The sequence below is a fragment of the Carassius gibelio genome, chromosome A6 (assembly GCF_023724105.1).
Source record: "Carassius gibelio isolate Cgi1373 ecotype wild population from Czech Republic chromosome A6, carGib1.2-hapl.c, whole genome shotgun sequence".
In the NCBI taxonomy this organism is placed as follows: domain Eukaryota; kingdom Metazoa; phylum Chordata; class Actinopteri; order Cypriniformes; family Cyprinidae; genus Carassius; species Carassius gibelio.
This window is the reverse complement of record NC_068376.1, coordinates 29,187,853-29,215,846: the sequence shown is the minus strand read 5'-3', so window position 1 is coordinate 29,215,846 and position 27,994 is coordinate 29,187,853. Positions and strand designations below refer to the sequence as shown.

The 27,994-nt window shown below is 35.6% G+C and overlaps 1 protein-coding gene across 1 annotated transcript; it reads right to left on the bottom strand.

Moving 5' to 3' along the window:
* Positions 1-107: 107 nt before the first annotated feature.
* Positions 108-26,399, bottom strand: LOC128016006 (ankyrin repeat and SAM domain-containing protein 1A-like). Its single transcript, XM_052600303.1, has 13 exons — positions 25,798-26,399; positions 18,158-18,224; positions 13,245-13,360; positions 12,370-12,468; positions 11,872-12,018; positions 11,680-11,787; positions 11,408-11,578; positions 9,191-9,322; positions 8,584-8,655; positions 8,323-8,406; positions 7,871-8,008; positions 6,843-7,022; positions 108-3,599 (listed from the first exon to the last, which is right to left on the bottom strand). Exons 1-13 carry the CDS (start codon positions 26,179-26,181, stop codon positions 3,480-3,482), a joined length of 1,818 nt encoding a protein of 605 aa, XP_052456263.1. The 5' UTR covers positions 26,182-26,399; the 3' UTR covers positions 108-3,479.
* Positions 26,400-27,994: the final 1,595 nt, after the last annotated feature.

The window sequence follows — 27,994 nt, the reverse complement described above, 5'->3', positions numbered from 1 at the left end:
AAATCATTCTGTTCCACAGCTGCACATATTTTCATTTGCATTTTCTTTTCCATTAAGACAAAGAACCTGCTAACTATAAAAATAAAACACTTGTTGTGATGCGAGGCTTTATGATATGTGGCAATAAAGTGACATTTAATTCAGCTCTGTTTTCATATGGCAAATCAATAGCCTAAGTATGCTACATCTTTGCTATTTCACAGTAAGATCATTGCATCAACCTCTGGTTTGATTTCGATTTAGCTGGACGCTTCTCATACAAGTAGAAATATTTTTGCTGATTTACATAAAAGTACTTCTTTTCAACCACAAAGTTTCCATTTCAGGTCCACATTTGGACCCATTTTGTATTAAATGGCACAAATCTTCACCAAGCAGTTCTATAATGTACACCAAGTGAGTCCAAAAAGATTATTTTTAGGTAATGTCCCTCACAAAGTCCTTCTCTGTATGAAAATAAACCACAGTTTAAGAGGAAACATTCAACACTAAACGTACAGTGTTCACACAGTGTTTAGGAAAGAGAAGTCCATTTTTCCAGAGATCCAACAAATTTCTGCTTGTTTGCTTTTAATAACATAAATGAGTGAATCTCATGAAAAAAACTTCACCTTTCTCCCCCAAAATCAAAATAAGAAGCAAACAAAACCTATTTTTAGGATTTTTCATGAAAATGAAGCAAATTACAACCCAAAATGCTTGTTTACATACTGAGAAAATAATTAAATAGAGTACAATTTCTAAGTATTCGTCTTGGTTGTACTATATTTAATTCATGCTGATTCTAATACAGTAATTATAATGTTTTCTGCCCATGTTACAGAATTTCCAGCAAAGTGTTTCTAGAAATGAATGCCTGCAATGCAAACAATCTTAATAGTCTTGAAAACAGGATTAATTTGCTTCAAGCATCTTGCTTTTGATGTTGGGGTGAAATATGACATTGCTTTGTGAGAATCAGTCAAACTGAATATCATGCTGATTCATATTTTATTATCGATGTGTAACGTCCATTTCCACATCACCAGCAAATCTGTTTATCGGCTGAGTAATGTCCGTATTCAAGTTTATTTTTGCAGTAGGAGACACTTTGGACAGTCTGTTTGGTACGGCAGTTAAGTGCTAATTTTGCATTTCTCTTTCTCTCTTGCATACTCACTCAATTTCTTCCTCATTTGGACTCACACATAAAGTTTCACCTGAGTCCCCTTCAATTCACACCTTGGTGTCCGGAAACTTGAAAGGTGGAGTCAGCTACACAAGGAAAAATATATGAATTCAGAAATGGGAACGCTCTAAAATCTCTATAAAGTTGTCAGAGCCTAGATAGGACTGATAAATTAAATTGTAAATATTCAAAATGTGATACAGCATTTCTGAAAAGTAATACTCAAATTTCACATTACAGGATGTGACATCATAAGTGAAATTAATCTTGAGTTAGCCTCTTTGGCAATCTTGAGTTAGGAAATGGGACAAAACGATGGCAAACGATGGTTGTTAATGAGTGAGGATGATTGTGATGTCAGGACGTTGAGGATGTGCAACACAGTCACAAAAAATTAGCACAACTTTAACAGATAACTCCATAAAACCAGACATGAGAGACAAACAGTGCAGTTCAGAAGTAACTTAACATCCAGAATCAAACTCAAGCGAACGGTCCTTTCCACACGATAAAAACCAGCCATGTTCACACTGCAATGTTTTGGAAGCAACAACAGCGTTTAAATGAGAAATTAATCTCCTGAATTATCATTCTGTATGTGTACGAAATACAGGAGTCTTTTCTGAATGCAAAATGCCTGACAAGGTTCACCATAGCAACAACGGTTATAAACACTGATCTATGTAATTATATATAAAATAAAATGTTCTCCGTTGAACTAAATATATCTTTTGAAGAATGTTAGCAAACAAACAGTTAAAGCTAGCCATTGACTTTCATTGTATATTTTTTCCATACTGTGGAAGTCACTGGCTGCTAGCAACAAAATATCTTCTTTTGTGTTCAACGGAAGAATGAAAATCATACAGGTTTGGAACAACTTGAGGTTGAGTAAATGATGATAGGATTACAAATTTTTGTGTGAACTGTCCCTTTAAATGTTCTGTGTGTGAATTTGGTTTACAAATGTGGTTGTTACTCCTTTAAAACTATGAGTGAAAAAAAATCGTACTTAGCCGCAGTGTGAACGTGGAACATGAAACAAGACAACACATAAAACATCAAGAATGTAAAATTGACTTGTGCCATTTAGCCAAAGTAAAACAGCAGATGTCTAATACACAATTTTTTTTTTTTTTTTGTGAATTAACAAAGTGGCGCAAACTTAGAGTGGTTTTCAAAACTTTCAGTACATTGTCACAATATGCATAAGCCTTTTTTTTCTTAGTGCTTTTTCTTTTCTTGGCTTCATTATCTTCTCTCTAAAGACAATTGTCACTGTGGGAATTTTTTAGCAACTGAAAGTAGTAACATTTACTATTTTTATGTCTACGAAAATACTCTCTGCAAATTACTTTGTAGTGGAAAATCTCAGAGGTAAACAATTTTACAGAACAAATCATCAATCACAAAATGAACATAGAGGTTATACACGCACTTACTATGTGATGTTAACAATGTAAAGTTACAAATATAGAACTTTACGAAACCAAATGGATTCCCTTATTAGATTTAAATGACAATTAAAATCCAACGAGAAAACAGAATGCAATGTTGTCTTGGTTATTCCATTTTCTTGGGGCTGTATTCTACTCTTCCCATTAAAACCGCATTGCATTTCAATTCCAAACCTCTAAACGCTCTCTTCTTCCGAGGGCCACAGAGCTGCAGATGCCTGGTAAGACAAAAGGAAGCACTGGATGTGATTTGAGATGACAGACCCAAGTGAAGAACTGAAGGGGTGGGGGGTGTAATCTAGTGCTACAGGGTTGGACGAGCGGCGATGGGAAGCTGCGTTGCGTTGCATTCATGATCGTGTAAACTTGAAAAACAGTTCTAGTATTGCTGTTGCAGGCAGAGAGTTCATGGATATACTCATTTCTAATAAAGTTCCGCTGACATGTCCATCCAGATGTGATGTAGAAATGCTACAAGTGTTCGAGTCAAGTTCGGAGGTTTTCTGATAGAGAACCCTCTGATACGAGGGACCGAACCGTAAACATTCAGCGTAATGTATAAAATAGGGCAGCTTTCAGAGGCGATTTCGGACCATGACGGAAGAGTTAGAGGAGGCTGGTTATACGGCAAATCCAGGGATTCCAGAAATTGTTCATCGGTCAATACGGGAAGGTGGAGGCATACGGCTCTCCGAGAGAGCAATGCAGGCAAGGGCCGGGGTCGAGACTGGAGTGGGAAGTAGTCTTGCCCTGAGGGAGGCTACAAATCACAGTGAGAAGGCACAGGGCACTCGAGTTTTGGGGTTGAAATGGGGCAGCAGGCGGGATTGGACAAGGATTGGCCGTGCCCTGCTTCAAAATATGGTGGTCTCATACTTGGTGCTACTCGAAGGCCTGGAGGACTCCCGTGGTTCGTAGAGCCAACTGGTGCTGCCCAGGGACTGCAGGTCCATTTCCGGCTCCAGAGGGTCGATCTGCCGGAGAAGCAGGAGCGAGGAGTGAGACTGCAGGAGAGAATGGCAGCCAACGGAAACCCACATTTCACACAAGTGCGGAGATGTCCGTTGAGGATGAACACCATCACCACAGACAACAACACTGATATCTGGACCTGATGCTGGTTTGAGCGTTTATTCACAAACAGAAGCTCAGTCTATCTGCTAAGTTAATAGACGAATGGATTCTTGAATTCAATTTGCACACAATCTAAAAATAGCGTCTTTTTAAGAAGTTCGCCTGATACTGTCATTTCAAGTCGTTTTCAAAAAAAGTGAACGTTTTGAATTTGACAAAGTGTGAATGTAGGATAGCTGTCTCCAATGTTGCTGCTGACGCAACATTTTAAGTATTGCTTAAAATGCAATACTTTGTTTTTGAAAAGTCCTCTCAATGACATTGTTAGGCGACAAACTTTTGCTTCCACTTTATGAAATGTTGTTTTCTGGTCATTTTGAAGACATTACTCCAGGCATGGTGAACCCAATTGAAGTACCATGTAGTGATCTGTGAAGTATAACTGAATAATTCCCCCGAAAACATGTCTGGGTCACATTTCACTCCAAGATCCATTTAGAAATTACATTTTGCAAACATTAAAATTAAGCCTACGATCCACGAGAGTTTGGACTGTGACATTATTTTGTGCACAATACAATTATGCACACATTTTTAATAACCATAGTAATTTGTCTTATTGTTAGGATTAAGTAATATTAAATTCACTAAAATGAAGTAAAAATACTAAAATAAATAAAAAATGTATACGCACATATAATAGTAAATTGCCATTTTATTCATTCTTAATTGTCTTCAAAATAATGTCGCAATGCAAAACAATTCAATGTTTACAACAAAGGCATAATTACTTTTATGAAAAAATAATTTCTTATTTGCTTTTGGAGTGAAATATCATCCGGACAGGTATGTTCTTGACAGGTTTTGTGAGATTCGTTTAAACAAACCTATATTTATTCTGTTGACATGTCGAGCACATCCTCAGGCCAAAGCAAGAATTTGCCAATGACACAACATATTCTCATCCTTGGATTTTGTACATGATTGCAACCTTTAAACTCCTTAAACGATTTTACTCATACCACATTTTTAAGTTGTGACCCGTTGCTAGTGTCAACCAAAAATGTATATGGGGGAGGGAAAAATAGGTGGATAACAGGGAAAACTGGGAACGTAACAGGAAAATTAGTAAAGTGAATAAGTGGCAGGGAAGATAGAGAAAACCAGAGACGTAGCAGGAAGAAGAGTGCTGGAATGTGAGGAAGAGAGAGAGAGAGAGAGCAGAACCTGAACTCCAGGGCTGATAGAGGGCAGCGGGAGGTAGGAGGGGCGGTGGGCGGAGCACGTGTGACAGTAACAGCAGCAGCATTCAAGCACAGGTGCACCCTGGGAAGGAGGACCGGGCAGAAGCACAGAGACACAGATTACAGGATTACGGCAACAAAATAAAGACATATATGACCCTGAACCACAAAACTGTCATAAGGGTCAATTTTTTCAGCATTAATTTGAAAGCTGAATAAATAATCTTTCCATCGATGCATGGTTTCTGGAATCTGAGGGTGCAAAAAAATCTAAATATTGAGAAAATGGCCCTTAAAGTTGTCCAAATGAAGTTCTTAGCAATGCATATTACTAATCAAAAATTCAGTTTTAAAATATTTACAGTTGGAAATGTATAAAATATTTTCATGGAACATGATCTTTACTTAAAATCCTAATGATTTTTGGCATAAAAGAAAAATCAATAATTTTGACTCATACAATATATTTTTGGCTATTACTACAAATATACCCCATCGACTTAAGACTGCTTTTGTGCTCCAGGGTCACATTGGGACTGGAGGTGACACCTCTTTGACACAACTAAACCTGTTCCATGGATCATGTGGTCATTCCTACAATACAGTACATTATTACCACACATTCATATATATGTCTTAATAAAGAACAGTTTTAAAGATGGAAATCATATGATCTTTTATCATATTTGAACATGAAGGGGAATTTTAAATGATTTCACTAACTTGGTTTTAGATGTTTTAACATGAAAAACATATTCAAATCTATTCTTGGCGTTTCTTCATTTTTCTTTCTTTTCTATTCAATATGTTTTCTAGGGAATGTTTTTGCTGATTTATTTATATCTGCTGTGTCTCACTCTAAAACATTCAATCCAGCTTGATAATATTACAGAAATGAGTACGATATCAACATTTCAAACCCTGTCAATTAAACTATAACAAAACAGAACAAGATTAATATTTTTCAGCAATCCATTAATCAACAATGGATAACATTAGCTCTTCATTTCCATCATGTTTATTGTCTTGCAATCTGTAAATAATTGCATCATATTTAATAAAGTTTGCACTTGACCAAAACCAATGTCTGAACATTTGCTATCGTTTACTAGAAACACAAGCGTAAAAGTTCAGACGGTATTGCAGAATAGAAATGACCCATGAATTGAAACTAATCAACACTAAAAATCATCAAAAAATTAAGCTATTAAAAATCAATCCCACAATGAACTGGACACATAGGAATTAAGCATGTGCTGTGATTAAAACTGACTTTGGTTAGAGTTGATGCCATATTTAAACTGACATAAATGCAAATGCAGCTGTGTAAATGAGAATATATAAACTCCAGAAAATAATGCTTTGTAAAAACAATCCGTGATGAAGGACCTTAAGACATTTAGAAAAAACCTTGAGAAATTGTGAATCACTCATTAAACATGACATTAACTTTGATTGAAGTCTATCGATTCTGGGTATTTTCAACAAAAGCATCTGTGACAAACTGTTGATTAACACAGAAAATCATTTTGACTCATCCCACAGTTTGTATAAGCAAGCAAAAATTGTGTTTAAAGTGATGCATTTTATAATGTAGGACAATGCTTTGGAATACATTTTAGTGAAAAGACTTATTAGCATTAAACAGACGGGTAATTTTCACACAGTATGCACAAGGATACTAATATGGGACATTTACGTAGAACAAACTAGATCCCACTAGACAACATTACAAACCCAATTCTGAAACCCAATTTTGTACAGAATCAGAAGAAGTTTATTTGAACACAAACACATAAGCTGCACATTTGATCTCCATTGTAAGTGCAATACAAACTGTGGGAGAACAATTTTCTGAAGTAATCAATTAAAGTAATCATGAGCTGAACTCATACTCACGGTGGAGCGGCGCATACTGTTGCGGGACTGAGAGGTGGGCCTGGTGGTCTTGGTTTCTATGTTTTCGGAGGCTGGGCCAGCATATGAACTGTGACGACGGGCCTTCTGTGCCTGGAGAGCCATCTGATATGCCACCTCAAACGCCTGTCCCAGCGTCAGGATGATCTCATAGGTCTGTGTCTGTACGGGGAACAGCCATTAGCTGAGTCAATAAATAATTACACAATATGTGTCTTCACTTTCAGTAAGGCTATAAAAGGCAGCAGAGAAAACTATATTGGACCTGACAGTCAAACTGCAACCTGTAAGTGTTGCTTGTTTTCTCATGTCAAGAGGACAGCCAATCACAACAGAGCTCATTTACATAAACGAGTACACAAGAGATTGGCAAAAAAATCAAATAAATTAAAAATGCAATTAAAATCCTGTGTAAATTCAGTGTCAGAAACAAATAATACATTTGAAAAAAAAAACTTAAATATATAATTTATATCTTGTAGATTTCAAGTAAAAAAGTAATTACATTAATATCCTGTGTAGATTCAATTCAGTATGTCAGAAATAAATCAAATGAGATAAATAATACAATTAAATTAAATATTAATTTCAAATATTATCTTGTGCATATTCAATTAACTATTCAACTATTCATTATTCATATTCACATTTATTATTTTAGCAACTTACAAGTGAGTAATCCTTTAAAATCTATCTATCTGTCTATCTATCTATCTATCTATCTATCTATCTATCTATCTATCTATCTATCTATCTATCTATCTATCTATCGAATTAAAAATAGTAAAACTGCATATAAGATAACAAAATTACATTAAATTAATTTTAAAATAAAACATAATAAAAATTTGGTGAAAAAACCTTGACAACCTTAATATTATAAATTTAAATATATAAAAATAAATAAAAGTTAATAATATAAAAATATTTTCCTATTGACATGAAGAAACCTATTCTCTGTTAACCCTAATCGGTTCGCCTATAAAACAGCAGATATGAACAGCACCCACCACTTCTACTGTAGTGAAGACATGGCAGAAGTGGTAACCAGACTTCAGATCTTTTGTGATGTAAGCAAATGTGCAGAGATCATCCGGATCCTGGGCCGCACACGAGATGTTCTGGATATCATGCTCTGCAACCATCACCTGCAACAGTACAAAAATATCCAGTGAGTCCATCACAATTTTAGAACATCTGCTAAAAACATGAGCACTTCACTAATTCATAACCACACAGGCCGATGTAACCATATATAACCTTAATCTATCATTCATGTCCGTGCCACAAATAGTGCAGGACAGGGTACTGTCCTGTTACAAATCTTAACTCTGATAGTGATGGCTTAGCAGACACCACTAGTAATGTGAAACAGTCGAATTCTCCTGGTTTACACTAAAGGAAACCAATGTTGACTTAAGTGACGGTATGTATTGGCCGTTACCTAGATAACTCCTCCTACCTTGGTTGCTGCATCAACAAATTTGACTCCTCTGTAGGTGATATTCAGTTTTATGACGGGACCTTTCCGGTGATCCTTTGATTTCTGCAAAACATTAGAAGGCAAGAATTCATAATTTTTTCACAAAACAATTTAAGACATTACATAATAGCATACTGACTTATGTATATACAGTATATATATATATATATATATATATATATATATATATATAATTATGTGTGTGTGTCTGTGTATGTGTGTGTGTGTGTGTGTGTGTACCCTTATTCTAGCGCAGGCCTCCTGTGTAGATTCAATTCCTCGTAGGTCTCGGATGATCACAGACCCTAAATACTGTTCAGAATGTCAGAAATGTATATTTATTCACTTTGTTGATGTACCCATGTTACATGGGAGGAATAGTAAAAATACATAATTAATATAAAATATAAACAATAAAATAAATTACAATTTCATGAAATATTATTACAGTACAAAATTATGGATTTGTTTCTAATAAACACAGCTTTTCACTTCTCCAGATGTTAACTGATGGACAGGAGTTGTGTGGATTACTTTTGATTATTGTGATGTATTTATCATTCATTCTGACGGCACCCATTCACTGCAGAGGATCCACTGATGAGCAAGCGATGGAATGCTACATTTTCAAAATCTGTTCCCATGAAGAAGCAAACTCATCTACATCTTGGATAACCTGAGTATGCATAAATTCTCAAAAAATTTTAATTTATAGGTGCACTATTCCTTTTGAAATATTGAATTTTTATGCATTTAATTCAGATGCAATCCATTCCTATCAGTTAAAGTGTCATAAGTCTAGATTGTGAAGTGTATAAACTGACAAATCCTCAGGGAAAAGACTTACTCTAGCCTCATAAACGCAGGACTCGGTGATGAGTTTCTCAGGGTGATGGTGCCAGGTGGAGACTGTGGTGTATGTGGCAGAGTGGCTGGAAGGGCGAATACTTAGACGGGAATGTCGATCCACATGACGGTCCTAATGGAAAACAAAAAGTGCAGTCTGAGTCAACTAAAAAAAGACACACTGTATATTTATATTCAAAGTGGAGTTATATTTAATGGCATTTTGCAGCATTTTAATATTGTTTCTCCATTAATTTAAAAACAATGAGTTTCAATTATTCAAAAATCATTTATGAATTATGAATTATTCGTGTTCTGTGGTGTTCAGACTGTGTTAGTGTGTCCCGTGGTGCACAAACATCCGTTCTTCAGATGAGACGTTAAACTGAGGTCCTGACTCTCTGTGGTCATTAAAAATCCCATGGCACTTCTTGTAAAGAGTAGGGGTGTAACCTCAGTGTCCTGGCCAAATACCCTCCACTGGCCCTTGTCAATCATGGCCTCCTAATAATCCCCATCCCCTGAATTGGCTCTCTTTCAGCAATACACAAGAAAGCGCTATAGAAATATCTCATTCATTCATTCAAGAATGAATTCTTCACAAAGACCTCATAACCGGTTAAACTCATTTGTTAGAGAGCATGTGGAAACAAAAATAAATAGTAACATTAAACAATAAATCGTAAACATTACTTAATATGTTTCACGAAAAATTCACTTTTAGGGCCCTATCTTGCACCCAGCGCAATTGACTTTGTACACCGACGCATGTGTCATTCCTATTTTGCACCTGCGCAAAGCGCGCTTTTGCCTCCACAGAAGCACGTCGCTAAACTAGTGAATGAACTCCCTGGGCGGTTCAGCGCAAAAAAGGAGGCGTGTTCCGGCGCAAACAATCCCTGGTGCTATTTTGCTGTTCCATTAAACAATTGCGCCACTGACCAGAAAAAACCTAGTCTAAAGTCAGTGGCACAACGCGCACACACTTTGCTCATGTAATCTACACAGATGCAACAGTTATTTTTGCAAATCATAAATTGTTACACTAAAAAAATATTAACACTTGACATGACGGAAATCATTGTGTTGTGCCACGAAGATGTGAAAAAATAGGCATAAATCTAGCTTACAAATTATTCAGGCTAATTGTAGTAATTAAGGATCAGACCTGTTTGAGGTCATATATGTATATAAGGACATCTGACAAATTGGTTTGTCCGTCAAGAACCAGGAAAAAAAATCGATGAAACAATTGTGGCTATTTCCTCCCACGCCTGTTTAACCGACGCTATTTTGGGTGGGTTTCTCCCATCCCCATACAACACAACTTCTCTGTCTTTCATTGCTCTTACAAGAACATCAGTCTCCTCGGCTGTGAACCGCTCCTGGCGTGCGCCTGGTAAATACGCCATAATAATAGCAATCCATAATGGAACTTGCGCACGTGCTTTTAAAGGGAATGTTGGATGACGCTCTGATTGGTTTATTTCACGTTACGCCCAAACCACACCTATGAATAATGAAGCTACTTCAGACCAACCCATTTTAGATTTGCGCCGGGCGCAAGAGCCATTTATCCCGCCGGGAAAATAGCAACAGCGCCGAGACCCGCCCACAAACTTACTTGCGCTTTGCGCTTTGCGCTTTGACACTTGCGTTTCAGATCGTTAAAATAGGGCCCTTAGTATTAAAAATAGCACACACCAAAACAACTGATCAGAAATGTTCAGAATTTTAGACAAATTTGACAAAAATCAGAAGCTTCCTCAAAGAGAAAACAGTTATTTAAAGATTAAGAATAAAAATATTTTAAATTATAAGCAATACTTTTTGTTTTCTGTTACTTAGGTCTAAAAAAACTATATTATATACTATTTTTATTTCAGCTAGTTGCAAAGGAACAATTTCTCATTTTAATTTAGTTTACCTTTATGTACTAAAATAACTCAAAAATGTATAAAAATGCAAATAATAAAAACAAATAATAAAAATTAATAAAAGATAATAAAAACAATAAATAATAAAAATAATAAAAATTCCATTATTAGTAAAACCTGATAATGGAAAATAAAGAAAAAGAAGATTTATTTTTTTATTATGTTATGTAGAACTATCTTAGACACGGTTTGCAACATTTATCAAAGAATGACTCAGATGTGATTCATTACTTGAAAGGAGTCATTATAATCACAGTGATCTTAGTCACAAAGGTGCTTACATGGGAGCGCGATCTTTCACCGAAGGAGCGAAGGGAGATACTGCCATCCTGATCCAACGCTCGGCTCTTTCTGCCTGAATCTCCCAGCGGAAACAACATATCCATGGAGCGACTGGTGTACGGATCCATATAACTGAGCGGTGACGTATTTTGAGACAACAAGTCCTGAATCTGATAAACATTAGCAAGGTAAAACCTATTTGTTGTTTTATCATGCATTGAAATTTTAAATTCATTTTAGGGCTTAAATGATGCTAAATTATATGAGTTACCTTGAGTTGGGAAAAGCGGTTGGATTTTGAAGGTGCTTCCTCATACGGTCGCTCTGCTATCGAGGCTATGATTCTTTTTCTGTGACCAAGAAGGCCAATTTTCAACACCTGCATAGGGAAAAAATGTCAGTGCATCAGATCACAGTACGCACGTAACACAAAAGTTCACACCAGCATAAAAAGCACATTTACGTTAACAATTTCAAGCTCCCACAGGTTCTTCACGCAGTCCAGGGTTCGGTAGCCGCTAGACAAGAAGTTGTGCAGATACTCTCCAAGACCTAGAGTTTCCAGCCATGAAGACAGAGAGGTGCTGCCGTCACACCCCAGAGCTTTCACCTAAAGGAGGAGAAAATACATTCTCAAAGTCTCAAATTAAAATTGCATAGCATATATCACTCACTCTGAGAAGCCAGGAGGGACATTTGGGCACTTAAGTAACACGTAAAATGTCTGAATGTGATGTGACAAAATATCAAACCAAGTGCAAAACGAAATCTTTTTTTAAGAGCTATAACGTCACTTTTCTGAGATATATTTGCAATGACTTTTAACCAACCAGTCCCAAGGTCATTTTAAGTGGAACTGCATGATATGTGTGCTTGAAAAGTGTGCTACCCTTTTAAAAATAAATGGCACTTGGTTTCACACATAGTGTCCAAATGCTATTTAGGGACTGAAACACACTACCTTTGGAAGGCTTTTCGCTGCATGAAGGATTTTTTTTCTGTGGCCTGGGTCGGTGATGCCAATTTCCTGAAGGTCCTCATCTTCCATCACGTTACTCCCCTGAATATATGCATATTCTCATTTGTTTCTGCTTTATTTACGTTTACAAGAACAACCAAGTGTTGCATGATAGTGACAATAAACATAATATATACATGCATAGACTATCTATCTATCTATCTATCTATCTATCTATCTATCTATCTATCTATCTATCTATCTATCTATCTATCTATCTATCCACAGAATATGATAACTTTAAATATACCATTCATTTTCATGCAATAGACTTTATCTATTTATACACAATTATATTTTAGGTACTGTGACTGAAATTAAATAACAATTTCTTTTTCATCACTTTGAAAAAGTGCTCTGCAGTTCACTTAGATAGTCCTGCAATATTTAAAATTAAATGTTTTAAATAAATAAATATTTATTGTATTCTTAGATCATAAAAATTAATCAATAATTATACAACACTTATAAAAACAAATAAGGTTTCAAATATTGTTACGTGGCGTATAGCATTTCAAAATGCAAAGCAATGCTTAATATGGCAAGTAGGCTACCCTTTAAAAGAAAATATCCTTTTATTTGGAAAATAAAACGTTAAGATATTTTTGTTTCAATTATAAAAGTAAGAATTTGGGATTTTATTCCATTATAGCAATTAAATATCACAGAATAATAAAACATAATAAAAATAAAGAAACATAATGCATTGAATCTACATCGAGGATACAAAAAAGTTTATTTTTATCCTATTTCCAACTCACCACATCCCATGACCAACCTGCTGTGTCAATCAATCCCCACACACAAAAGCCACTCACCATGTAGCGCAGATCATCAAAGCCATTGAGCAGCAGTTTGCTCTCGTACTGAGGAAAGCCCACGTGTTCCAACCACTCCCCCACCGACTGCTCCAGCACGCGACTCCCAGCTGCATCTGCCGACAAAGGATGGCGTTTGAGCAGAGAAAAACCGTTTAGCCTGTAGCAGCGGCACTCGGAGGCCGAGATGTGGCACTGCCACATCATCTTTGGCCAACAGAGCTGAGGGCAGCAGCAGCAACAGCAAGGCAGTGTCCAGGCTTGAGCAATGGGCCTCCGCTGGACGCAGGGCCCCAGATATACAGAATGAACTAATAATGGAGATTCCTCCACAAGCCCTCAGTGCAATGGAGATGAGAGCCGAGGCTGATGGGGTATGGAGGTAGACCTTGACAGGTAGTCCTTTAAAGAAGAGTGTAAAATAAAGGACTCAATTATTTGGGGAAATTTGTTGCTCCTCAAGAAGAGGCAAACAAACAAAGCAACGTCTAAACAGCTTTTCTATATCTGCTTCAAATGATCACAAAGAGGAATGTCAGCACTTTGCCCAGACAGGATGTTCATAAAAGTTCAACAAGAGCTTTTGGCTTGCAGCAAAATATAGAGATTTACAAGAAGCTACTAGGAAGTTGCAGGAAAGTGCACCCTGCTTTGTCCCTGCTCTGCCCATATGAAATAAACACCACTCTACAATACAAGGCTGGATAAAACAGACTTGTCCTTGAAATTGGAAGCAAAACCCTTTAATAAAGCCCTAAGAACAGCTGGAGAGTAAGAATACCAATGTCTGTGCGTTTGCTACAACAGTCATAGATCCTCAAACCAATCATTCCCACTCATTGATCAACAGTCCACCACAATGCCACCAGAAGCCTTGTTTGATGCCAGCTTGTCCTTGGAAAGATCTTCATGGCAAATTTTCCCATTTTTCTCTTCCTGTCATTGAGTTGCTGATGAGTATCCCCTCCCACCATTAGAAACCAGCCGATCTGACCACTTCCCCAAGCAGTCTGTAATCAAGTAGGGTTCTGGTCATGGTAATCCAAGTACTCCTGGACGTTCCGAGTTTAGATGCACCTTGCCAGGCTAAGATTCCAGAATGGAATGCACCATCGAAACAAGGTAAAACCAAGCCTTGATCCAGTTGGAACAACTGATAAAAAAAACCCCGTTGATGGCTCTGTCCCTCTGTTTGCAGCCCTGCCCCCTTGCACTAGTCGCTCAGTTCTTCTAGAAAATGTTCCTAAGGGTCCTTCGGCCCCGATCAGGCAGCATTCCGGTCACGGTAATCCAAAGACTGCTGGTCCCTCCGAGCTTAGACGCAGCTCGTCGGACTAACATACTAGAACAGAGCACACCTTCAAAGCGAGGTACACCCAAGCCTTGATCCAACCAAAATAAGGTAAGCTCCAACAATGGATGGATATCCCCATAAGAAAGCCCCGTTGATGGCACGGCCCCTCTTGTTGCAGCCCAGCCCCCTGATCTGCTTGCTCCGTTCCTCTTACAGATGTTCCTAAGGGTCTTGTGCTCGGGGGCAAGGATTGCTGCATCCCTGATCCGGGAACGATCAGTCACAGCAGCAGCTGCATTCAGCGCTCACAAAGCAAAACATCCAAATGACATAGTGCTCCTCTAGAAAGCTGTTGGTAGCGCATCGGTTGCAGCTGGTAATCACCTTAAAGACATCTTCATATGCATTCAGTTTAGCTGCGAATCATGTCCCCTCACTGTTTCTGGCTTTCTTTCCTCTTTGACTTGCTTTTTATCCCAGTTCTCATTGACAGAGTCCTTTCCGAGAGCTCTGCAGGGCTGCCATATGCCGTCTGATGCTGAGACCCGCTGCACGACATATACGCTCTGCTCGTTCCCAAATCCCCCTCCCTCCCGTCTTTATGCCTCTCTTTCTCGATCTGTCTCACATACACGCACTCTCTCTCTCTGAGGCGATCAATCCCCCCACCCCCTTTTCTCTGTCTTACTCTTTCTCTCTGCCCCTCTATCTATTCCCCGCTCCCCCTACTGATTAAAATTGCACGCAGGCTCTCTGATCTTGCTGTTGCAGAAAGGACACCAATAGAAAAAGGAACAAGAGACAAACCCAAACCACATACTACTGTGCCAGGATCAGTCAGCGGAGAAAGAACCAGGGAAAAAAAAAACATACCTGTTCCTCTAACCGCGCACCCTGCAGCCTCATCCCTCTCCCCTCCGCACTTAAGTGCTTCCAGAGCCTCTGCACTCTCTCTATGAAAAATTAAATTGTAGCCAAGCCACAAACCATGGTAAATCATCAGAGGAATTAAATTCATGAATGTGTCACTGTACCAGTGGGGAGAGGGGGCTGGTTCTGGGATTGCACGTTAAACGTTAAGTCAGCGAAATGCACCGTGCACATGCTGCACTTAACGTAATCCCACCTGTGCCCACCTTCATATTGGACACATCCGAGTCCAAATTCCAGAATTCAGATTTTCAAGACGTGATCAAACTGTAGCGCTCGTGTCTCATGTGCAGGCGATATATTGTGTAGCGTGATGTGGTCTAATTCTGTGTCACACATGAGTGCTGCTTCATGCAAGCATGTAGGGCATTATCTGCATGCAGCTGAGAGCAGGGGAATCATACAAACTGTCAGCCTGCCAGCGTGTAATTCATATACAGACACTGAATCAGGCTTGATATGTAAATTGCATCCAAACATCTGCAGGCTCAAAAGGATTGCTCACTTCTGAAAGAGATATAAGTGCATTTTATTCATTAAGCAGACATTTTTATCCAAAACAACTAGCAAACCAAGAAGAAAACTAAGAATTTGGCCAACAATATTAGCCACGCAACCATAATGGATTTCAACATGGTGTCTCATGGATTTGGTACCAAGGTTTTCTTTACATGTACATTACATACACTGACATTAATTCATCAAGCAGACACCTTTATCCAACATGAGCAAAATGAGGAGAAACACCAGCAAAAAGGAGCCAAAAATCTTAGCAATGCCAGAGCAACAATGCCAATGCACCTTGGAGTAACATGTAAATGCCATGGTAAATGATATAAGAAAGTACTCTGTAAAGAAGATGTGTATATATATATATATATATATATATAAATTATATTTATATGATAAATTAATATTTAGTACAAAAAGAAATGCAGAAATATAGAAAAATAATTTTTTCCCCCCATTCTCCATTCTCTGACTCCAATATCCCAGTCCCCCTCTTAAGAGCACATCAAATTCTTTCAGTAAACTGTAGACTTTAAAAATGGCCTATGTTGATATGGTAAGAAATTGGGGTGTGATAAAATCACACATTTCAGAAAACACTTGCATTTTTATCAAACAACTGAACTCCCGTGAGAGTTTTAAGGACAATGTCTCTCAGAAGTGATCCTCTGCTGTTCAATTTCTAAATAATTGTATCTCTCCCAGGAAAGTCCATTAAAATATAGTGCTCTATCGCCGTATAGCAACTACCTTGGGCTCCACTCAAGAAGAACAGAATTTGAAGTCCTAATTACTGAGTATCATTGCGATGGCCACAGTAAATGGATCATGATCTCATCTTTTTAAAGTAGGCCCTCGGTGCCCAATGTGTACCAGAGGGTGTCGGTGTCAAAATATCAGGTACAAAAATATCAGTCACAGACCAAATTGGGGTGAAAAGTGAGAGCATGTGCTTGAAAAAGAAAACCGCTGGTTGTTAAAGACGCTAGTTAAATAGTTCTGACCCGAGGGATGCTTCAACCAAAGCAAAGCTCTGTGGTCAGTCACAGAGGATTCGTTTTTTAGACATATTAATATGATTGGTTATAATCAGGCTGTCAATATATTAAAATCACAATTAATCTTATAATGTTTTTGCCTTTAATGTGAAAATGCTTTAAATTGCCTCTGAAGTTCTATACATTTTCCTTCAAAGACTTTTTAAGTAAAGAATAAAAACAATTTGCAACACAAAATAATGCAATAATTCCAATGTCTTTCTAAGCAACTTTAATTTTGTAAAAAGGAGCTAATCATTTTAGTTACTATATAATATACTATCATAATAACTGTTTAACTACCTTGAAGTATCATGTAAATGATACGGTACAAAAAACAAGTACTTTGGCATCACCATGGTACAGTAATGGTATCAGAACTAATCAAATAGTATAGGAATATTTTATATAAAATAATATTAAAATATTAAAATATTAATACAAATAAAATCAATCTAAAATTAAATAATGTTAAATAATAAATCTATTAATATTTATTTTATATTTGCAAATAAAACACATTTGTTTCCTTTAAGGAAAGAAAAAAACATGCAACACAAAAAAATGCATTGCTTCTAACTGCTTTCTCAGCTACTTTACTAACATTGTTTTGTTAGATCATATAGCTTTGATTTCATAAAATTCTGCAATACAAATTTTTGCAAAAAAAAAAAGAAAAAAAAAAGATTATATATTATATTTAATGTATTTATTTCAAATAGTTAGAGGTGAGTTATATGGTATAATGTTAGTTCGAACACCAAACATTTAAATTATGTCAAACTAAAATTTTAAAAACTAAAAAAAATATAGCTGAAATAAAATAAAACAATAAATGAAGACTTGGCAACTAACAGAATTTTTTAAATATGTCACACAACACATAAAATTAGTAAAACTTGAACATCAAAGGTGTAAATATAAAAATAAAAGCTAAACATGAAATTAAAAACATAAGAAAATAAACTGAGGTGGACACTATACTGATGTTCAATGTATGGAAAAAAAGACAACCTTTTAGGCACTACAGAAAAAAAAGATGGTCATGCAGTTATTTTTGCTTTTAAGTGTTAAGTTTGTAAAATCCTTAACCGTAAGTTTACACAGTTTGCAAAGTTATTCTGTTGAGATCTTATATTTACCTTCAGATGCAGGTTGATGCTCCTTGGAGATCTCGGTGCCAGCAATCAGATTCATGATCCTTTCAATCTACAATAAAACATCAAGAAAAGAAGGCTTCTAAAATGCAGTTAAATATTTAATTTCTCTGTAATCTGCCATGACAGTTTAGTCTTCATTTTTTACGTCCTTAGAACTGATTTTAATTCATAATTCATACAGTTGTTTGCCAAGACAACAACGCAGAAGATCTGAAATGCAGAAGAATGAGTTTCTCCTAAAGAGTGAAAACCAGCAAAAAACCTGAGCGATATACAAAAAACACAAGCAAACATTATAAGAGCACTTTTCAGCCGTGTAAAAGCTTGACAATTACTCTCCAATCAAATTTACTTTTAGAAGAGTCCTGAAATAGATAAACGCTGGTTTTTGATGTAATATTTAAAGTGTAGCAAATTTGTCTGCTGTGTGCTTGTGTTATCATCATGCTGGCAAGCTCTTAGATTCATTGAGCAGTCAGATGCACGTGCTACATCCCCTCTAGCATTTCCCGATCTCAAGTAACCTACATACTGCACTGACTTAATTCTGCACACTTTTCATGTCTATCCACTATAGAATGCACAATGCATCATCACGCCGTTATATGGTACACTTCCCAGAATCCCTGAGCATGCTCATGCCATGCTTCATCTCCTCATACATGTTCAGAAGTCAAGACATTTTACAGTTTACACTGAAAAAATGCAGGACATTTTTTAAAAACCAGGCTTAAACAATAACTAAAATTACATAAACTCTTTTTACATTTCAAGTCTTTTTCTGTACAGTTCATTCTATTCCAAAGTAAAACTTCAACTTCCATCAAATAAAATGAAATGAAGTCATACACTATTGTTTTATTTGGAAATGCAGTCTTAAACCCATTTTACTTTCATAATATCTTTTAGATTGACATTAAGATGAATTTATAATAATATTGTTGGTTTCATGCCAGATATTCCATATTGCTTTGAAAAATTTTATATTGTAAAATTTACTTTCTATTTTTACCTTGACACAAAAATACATCAGTATAAACTCCTTTATACCAAATCTGAAATATTGTACAGCAATCATGCTGTTTTAATTTCATACTAGGTATTTTTAATTAGATAACATATATAATAAATTCAAGCAAGTATAATATTAAATATTATTAATCATTATCATTAATAACATTGATATACTATTATGATTTAATTAATATTTTAAATTAGATTTTATTTTTATATTTTATACTTTAATTTTAGTTAAAGTTCAAGTTAATGTTGCTGTTTTTATTATTTTTTTATTCATATATATATATATATATATATATATATATATATATATATATATATATGTGTATATATATATACACATACATACATACATTTTTTTTTTTCATTAACCTTTAATCTATTTAGTTGTAGTTAGATTAAAGAGCAACTCGGCTGATTTATAATACTTTTTTATATTTTATTTCAAGTAATGATAATTCAATTTGCATTTTTTTTATGTTTTTAGTTTTATTCAAATATAATCCAATATCAGATTTATGACAACAAAAAAAAAAAACATAAAAAATAAAAAAAATAAAGTATTATTTGAGGAATTCTCTGAAGTGTAGATACATGAAGAGAGACAGAGACATAAGATGTAGCGGGAGAGTTATTGCAGTCGTAGCCTCCAGTCATGGAGATCCAAAAACAGTTCATGAAAGGCGAGCATTTTCATTCTGCAGAGACAGCAATAAGGAACATCACACAATGTCCAACCTAATGAGTGAATATGTAGAAGCCAACAGCTTGAGAAAATGTGAAGTCGGGGGTAATAAAGATTTCATAGAGCTCTGCATCCTCCCATGTGCCAAAGTAGTAACAAGATTACAGGCTTCAGAGACTGGAGTGATGGCCAATGCCTTGCTGACACCACAGAGCCACTCCAAATAAAGCAAAGACACCGTGACAGTGGAACATGATCTCATTCAGAAAATTACATCATTTGCCATTTTACAGTTCTTAAGAATGGAGAATGAAGATACAAATCTGTAAATGTGTAAATGAGTGATCAAGTTTCACAATGAAGTCAATATTATGAACTAATAAATTTAGGAACACATAATACACATAATACCTTGTTGTACTGAAAATGCATGCAAATCAGCAAATAAAAAGTATTGTGTATTAATTAAACATTATTTTAGTCAAGTTGTACATCAAAAAAATTATAACAGCAAAAAATAATAATAATAATAAAAAATATTCATATATATATATATATATATATATATATATATATATATATATATATATATATATATATATATATATATATATATATATATACTGTTTTTTGAAATAGGGTTGTCAAGAAAAATAATGATAATAATTATAATTATTAAATTCTACAAACTACTTATTTATTAAAATATTTATTCATTAACTAAATTAATGACTGCAAATCAAACAATTAAATAAACTAAACAAAAATAAAATAAAATAAAATAATTAGGGTTCCTGCATTACTGAAAGAGTTTCAATATAGTGTAAAACACAAATGCTTACTTTGAGCTGTTCTCATTTTGTTCATGTAAAATTGGGCTAAAATAAATAGGTTAAACAAATCTTAAAAGCAAAATATGACAATACATTTCATGCATACTAAATTGTTTTATTTGAAAAAAAAATGAGGTCAGGTAGTGACTGGGTAGTTAGCATTCAACCTACATTTTTATTTTCATCATTTATCTTTAACAACTAGCACCAAGTCGTGCGAGTCAAATGCTTTAACGCTTTTAATGCATTAGTTTGGTTATAATTACCTGCATGTTAAATTGGCAGCTTTATTGTTAATATTTTTACTTGTACTTGTACTCCTACCTGCATTCTTGTATTCATGTAAATGCAAATCAATTTTGGTTTAAAAAAAAAAAAAAAGAAAAAAAAAAGAGTGGCAATTGCAGCTAATTTGCAAAAAAGCTCAGTGAAATTGCAAGCCATGTGTGTGGAACGGGCCGTAAAGTCTCAGAAGCTCTCTGACAGGTGAAAGCATTTGCCGCCCACTTCTTTTCCCTCCATGCACATCTTTCACTTGCCATCTGAAGATGTGTTCCCCCTGACATCTTCCTTTTGCATATGAATTATGAAGAGATTTATACTGCCATCTGTGGAAAGCATGTTTGACCGCTCACTCAAACACAAAATTATTTTTAAACAAGATTTCTGCAGAAGTGCTGAAACATTAACACACTGAGCTATGGGCTGCTATAGGCACACTGACAAGTTAAAAATGTGCATGGAGGAAGGTAAAATGTATAATTACATACAAATTTGCAAGCATTTCAGTTTGTCAATCTTTCACAAAAACATACTGTACCACTTGAATACTTTGGCACTTGGTACTGTACTAAAAATATATAATTTTCATTCATATGCCATGATAGTTACATTGCAGTTCAATCACATCACTTGATACCATACTGAAAACTGCCTTGTTACAGGCATAGGAGAACATTTTTTACAACAGAAAGATTACACAGTTCAGAAGTTGTGTCCGAGGAACGTTCATTACCGTGACTAACGCACAAATGCTGATGCAGCTGTTTTGCGAAGTGAACAGTGTGAGCGTGTGCCAGCAGGTTGGCTCTGTCTGGCTGTATATTAGCACTCAGCTCTGAATTGGTTTATATCGGTGTGTTAACAGCAGGACCACCTCATCCTTTCAGTCATTTCTCCAAACCCACCCACTCTCATTTTCTGCCTCCCTCTCTCAGACTTATAGATGTCATCTATATATAATGTGAAACAGGATGTTCTGAGAACAGGACACTCCACCCTGACAGTAGCTCTATTAAACTGCTTATGTCTACAGTTTAAACCATGCTCCAAAATCTGAAAATACAATCCTTCTCAGAACCAGAAGTAGTAAGTGTTTTTATTACAAAAAATATTTTTGATTCTGAATTCTTACTGGATGATCCATGCAATTCAAGCATTTGTAAAATACTTGAAATATGCACTCGTGTGACTGCACAACTCAATTTAATATTAATGTGCCAAGCCACCGCATTTTTTGTGTCTGTTCAGCAATGACCTAGAAACCCTAACAACAACCTACAAAAACAAAGCAACCGCCTAGCAACCCCTTAGATACCAGTTAGATCCCCAAAGCAAAAGTGTTGTTTTAGTATTTATTTTTACTATTAAGTTTTTATTAATAGTTTGAATTAGATTTTACTATTTTTTTTAGATTTTAACTTAAGCTTTTTTTCTTTAGTACTATTTAGGTTTTATTTTTTTTTACTAAAAAATTAGAAACAAACTTAGTTTTTCTTCTAACATAATTTCATTTTAGAATTATTTAAAAAAAAAATTTCTAACAGTTTTTAGAAGCTTTTTAAACAATCTCTTTTAAATACTCAGTAAGTTGAAATAAGGCCAAAATAAAATAAGTTTCACAAGAAAACCATGAAAATCAAACGTTAGAGAAGTACAATAAGTACTAAAAATACTAACACTAGAAATTCAAAAGATACATTTTAAACTATACAGAAATACTAATACCATTTAAGAAATACTTAAATTCTAACTGAACATAAAAATAAGAGCAAAATATTCACAATTTTAATAAGAATAATAATAATAATAATAATAATAATAATAATTTTAAAAACCTAACATCCAAGAGGTCACAAAAATGCACAGGGACAAGAAGGCTGAGGATTAAAGTGCAATAGTTTTTTAAAGGGACAATCCACAATTGTTGTCAAAACAGTCATGAGGTCCAACTAAATAAGTCCAAACAATGACAGAATTCAGGGCTGAAGCAAACAGAGTAATCCAGAAAAACAAGCAGAATATTAAGAACCAGGATAAAAGGCATAGAACCACAGTTGTGTCACATGCAAGATTTCACAGTCAGCGACAAAAATGAACCAAGCTTATATAGGGTGAGCAGATTAACGAGACACAGGTGCAAACAATAAATACTGATAAATCCGGGCAGAGTATTATGGGAAATGAAGTCCAAGACAGAGTGACAGAGGTATGGGATGGAGTGTCCTTTGCTAGTTATCAAGGGAACTCCAGCTGGTGATCATCACACAAGCAATCATGGATTATAAACCTAAAAAAAATACTTTAGCAATATTATATTTAGTGAGTATATAGTATTTTTTTGGGGGGGGTTTATAATCCATGATTGCTTGTGTGACGATCACTAGCTGGAGTTCCCTTGATAACTAGCAAAGGACACTACATCCCATACCTCTGTCACTCAGTCTTGGACTTCATTTCATTAACCCATAAAAACCTTAGCAATCAACTGCTGTTTTATTTAAGCCACTCAAAGCAGTGCAATACAGGGTTTAAAAAATTAAAAATCAAAGTAACGTCTAAGTTTGGGTGGCTTAAGGCTTTTTCATATTTACTGAAAAAACTGATACATTTGTTTAGTTGAGATATTGTTACAGCAGTATCAGCTTATTGCCCCAATAATCAGTGATTTAATCAGCATGCGTGTTTGTCACTGTGATTAGCACAAGGTGTGAAGGCAGTGCTGCACTGGTTGGGGTGGTGATGATGACTAAAGGTCTGACGCGAGGGGAGGGGAGCAGTTGTGTGTGCGGCGTGGGCCGACCCCTGGGAAGCTTCCTGAGAAGATGTGGAGTGACAGTTAAGGCCCAATTAGCCCTGTGTACTGTGGCCAGCATAGAGCAGCAGAAGGACTGATGGGCCCAGCCAAGCGTTCAGCATTCAGCCACTGGCACTGATACTGTCAAGACTCCCTCCCTTGCTCCTCAACCTTACACACTGCTAGAGTTTCTTTCCCACCCACAACCAGTGCTGAAGAATGTTACTTTTAGAAGTAACACATTACATTGTTGCACTGCCCATAATAAAAGTTCTAAAAATGAAACAATAAGTTACTTTTCGTGCAAAATAGCATGGCAGTTACTGTTATTCGGCTCACTCTCTTTAAGATGGTTCGGTTTTCAACCAAAAATGTAAATTCTGTCAACCTTTACTCATGTTTTGTTCTGAACCAGTGTTTAGTATTATTTACATACTTTTGTAGTTTTATTAATATTTTAAGTTAGCATTTTCCTTTTAATTCTAGTTACATTTTTATTAATATTATAATTTGACTAATATTTTATGTGCTTTTTTATATATATATATATATATATATATATATATATATATATATATATATATATATATATATATATATATATATATATATATAATTGAATTTATGTTTAATTTTATTTCTAGTAATTTTATTATGTTAGATTCCAAGGAACACTTGTAATTCTTTTTTTATTTTTTGTCTTTTTAACATTTTTTTAAAATATTTATTTAATTTCATTTCAGCTTTATTTTAATTAACCAAATCATATTTGGTTAACATGACTTTTTAGGCCTTTTTGCCAATGTTACAAGGAAGGAGGAAAATGCATTTGTCTGAAAAAAATATAAAATATAAAAATAAAAGTAATGAAAGTGACAGGACATACTCAGAATTGGTGCTCTGCATTTAACCCATCCAAAGTGCACACACACACAGCAGTGAACACACACAGCAGTGAACACACACCCAGAGCAGTGGGCAGCCATTTATGCTGCAGCGCCAAGAGAGCAGTCAGGGGTTCGGTGTCTTGCTCAAGGGCACCTCAGTCATGGTATTGCAGTCTTGAGATTCAAACACACAACCTTAGGGTTAGGAGTTAAACTCTCTAACCACTAGGCCATGACTTCCCCACTTCCCCAAGTAATGTAGGTTACCAGTATCAATGTTATAACAGACTAATTCCATGAAATTGTTACAAGACTATGCAATAGTAAATTGCGAGGTTTGAAATTATATTATCTTTTCCAAAATTCTATCACTATTCTTGGCTTTTTAAGCTGTATTTGATTTTGATTTTTAATAATTTGGACAAGGCTGACATAATCTAGCACACAAACTGTGATGAGTGGGGCGGGGCCGAGAGCCGTGGGAACGGAGCGAGGCCGGTGGAGTGATTGGAGATGAGCGACACCTGCGCCACTGCGTCTCTAGCCCCATGGAGGAGATCGGAAGGATACAAAAGAGGAGCGACGACAGTGAAGGACGAGAGAGGAACAGGCCTGTGCTTTATTTTGTGGTTGGTTTTTGTTTGTGCGCGGCAGTCATCCGTGAGGGGCTGTTGCGCTGTTTTGTGTTTATTTGGTTATTAAAGTTTCATTTAAATGTCCGCCAGTTCCCGCCTCCTTCTTGCCGCGATTGTGAAGTTTTTATATTGTTAAACAAACGTTTATTATTAGTATAAATGTTGAAAACAGTTGTGCTGCTTCATATTTTTTATGAAACCGCAACACATTTTTTTTTTCAAGGTTTCTTTGAATAGAAAGTTTAAAATAAAAGCAAGGTTTTTTTAATCTTTTGTGATGTAAATGTCTTTACTGTCACTTTTGATCAATCAACACATCTTTTTGAATTTCTTTCAAAAAACAAAATGATACTGACCCCAAACTTTTGAATGGTAGTGTATGTTACAAGTAACTTTCAGAATGAATTCAAAACTAGTAACATATCTGCTCTGGTGGGAGGAAGTCTCATGCTCTACCTCTTCTGCTGTTAGTCCATCAGCTCTTACCTCGTCCCATTCAGAGGCAAACGATGGCATCTGGTCCATTTCCTTCCTCTCAGCAGCGCAGTTGGACAGGGGTTCGCTCCGGCCATTAAGAGGCCCGTCGTCCTCACAATGAGGGGAAGCAAGCAAGTCGCATTCTAATTTAGAAAGGCTGCGTGCCAACTTCAGATGCCCAGGTGGCTTCCTCAAAGTCTGGGGTGATGGTTCGGACGACCCATCTCTCTCAAACTGGTCGGGACATGTCCAAGTGTCTGGTGTGGGATTAGACATTCCTTTCTTGGCGTTGTGGGTTTTTCTGTCTGGAACAGCAAAGCAGGGGTCTGGACACAAGTCCTCTTTACCTACAATAAACAGACTACTAGTCCTTGTCCACCTGGTATTATTCATCGTAAGCCTGTATTATTGATGGAATTAAACTTAAACTAGCAGCCTCCTGGATCTACAACAGTACTAACCACTGTAAGCATTCATGGTACTAGTGTTTTTCGACCAGGGAGGGTTTAGGTGCCTGACATTGTCACAGGGGTCCACCCACAGTTTGTGTTCCTCTGCCCTCCCCTTGCCAAGAAACTCTATGTTTTTTGTTTTTTTTTAAACTCTTTCCTTCCTCTCCCTCTCTCCCTCCTTGCCTGGCTGTCAAACAAAATAATGAAATAATTATTAAAGGGGTCATATGATGCTATTTAAAAGATCATTATTTTGTTTATTTGGTGTAAAAGAATATGTTGGCATGCTTTGATGAACCTCGTATGTGTTTGCAGTACACAAGCCATGGACGGTTAAGACAGCTGACTCCACTGTGTGACACCTCTCTCTCTCTCGCTCTCTATGTCTCACACATACACACACGACGTGCAAAATTCCACATTTAAAGTCAATAGCAAATAATTAAACTAATAACAAAACATACTTACAGTATCTGATTCAGAAGCGCCAGATTGTCGTAGCAAAGTCAGAATGACCTCCTCTCCTAGGTTCACGAAACGGTCATCCATAAAAGGCGTTGCTGTTCTGTTGTAAGTAATCTTAAAGATTCCTAAATGCATCTACTTTTAGAAGACCAAGTGCTTTTTTTAAAGTGCTTTTGCTTTCACCTAGAAACACACAGCATCTGCCTGACATGACTGCTTCAACACAAACTGCGGTTACTGAAACTCAATCTTCTTTCTTTGTGTAAACATTTGGGCTGTTTTACACCCAAAGTGACGTAGACATGTGGGGGCGTGTTTGAATGAGCTGTTGAATGAGCTTTGATAAAGAATATCTACAAAAGCTTGTAGCACTCCAAAGAGAAAGGAAAAATGCAAACGGCATCATATGACCCCTTTAAGATTAATTAAGTTCAGTGTAGAACAATATGTTGAAATTGTTCTTTGTGTCAGGGTTTAAGGTCTTTACTCTTTTCTATATAAAATAATATAATAAAAATGTAATAATGTAATTCAAATAATAAAATACATTTTAAATGTAAATTTCATAAAATTATAAAATTTTAATTTAAATAAATACGTTTATTACATTTATTTCATTATTCGATTATTAAAGTTACATTTAGAACAATATCTTGAAATATTTCTTAGCCTTAGGGTTTATGGTCTTAATAATAATTACATTTTTTAATAAAATAACAACTGAAATAAGAAAATTCTCATGCAATTTAAATAATAAAAATAAACTTGAAATGTAATTAAATTATCATTTAAATAATAATAAAAAAAATTCAATTTACAACAGTATGCGGAAAAAAGTTATTTGTGTTAGGTTTTAAGGTCTTTATGCGTTACTAAATAATTACAAACAGAACAGAATAAAATAAAATAAGAAAAATAAAATTATTTCAATAATGAAAATTAACTTAAAATTGATTTAAATTATTACAATTTAATTTACAACATTAATGGTTTTAGGTCTTTATTCCTGCTCTAAAATTTATTTTCTATATGAAATCTACAAAATACAGTTTCATTTAACACTAAGAAGTGTTCTGATACTATTTGGAACCATTTTTCCTTATTTAAATTTACACCATTAAAAGTACACTTACATCACATGTTTTTGTTCAAAGGTATATTACATTATAAGTGCTACAGAATAATATCTGCTCGGCCCACATCACCATCCCTAAAGTGAAAAACACACATGCAAGTACAAAACATTTGAAACACACAGATTTTGCTTTACTTAAGTTACTCGCTCCTTT

What these genes read in the sequence shown, in the direction of transcription:
- LOC128016006 (XM_052600303.1), bottom strand. Translation starts at nt 26,181, where the DNA reads ATGAATAATACCAGGTGGACAAGGACTAGTAGTCTGTTTATTGTAGGT. An exon ending in GCATCAACCTGCATCTGAAG is followed by an intron (nt 13,361 to 18,157) that starts GTAAATATAAGA and finishes CTTTGTCGGCAG; the next exon opens with ATGCAGCTGGGAGTCGCGTG. An exon ending in TCTTCACTACAGTAGAAGTG is followed by an intron (nt 7,023 to 7,870) that starts GTGGGTGCTGTT and finishes TTCCCCGTACAG; the next exon opens with ACACAGACCTATGAGATCAT.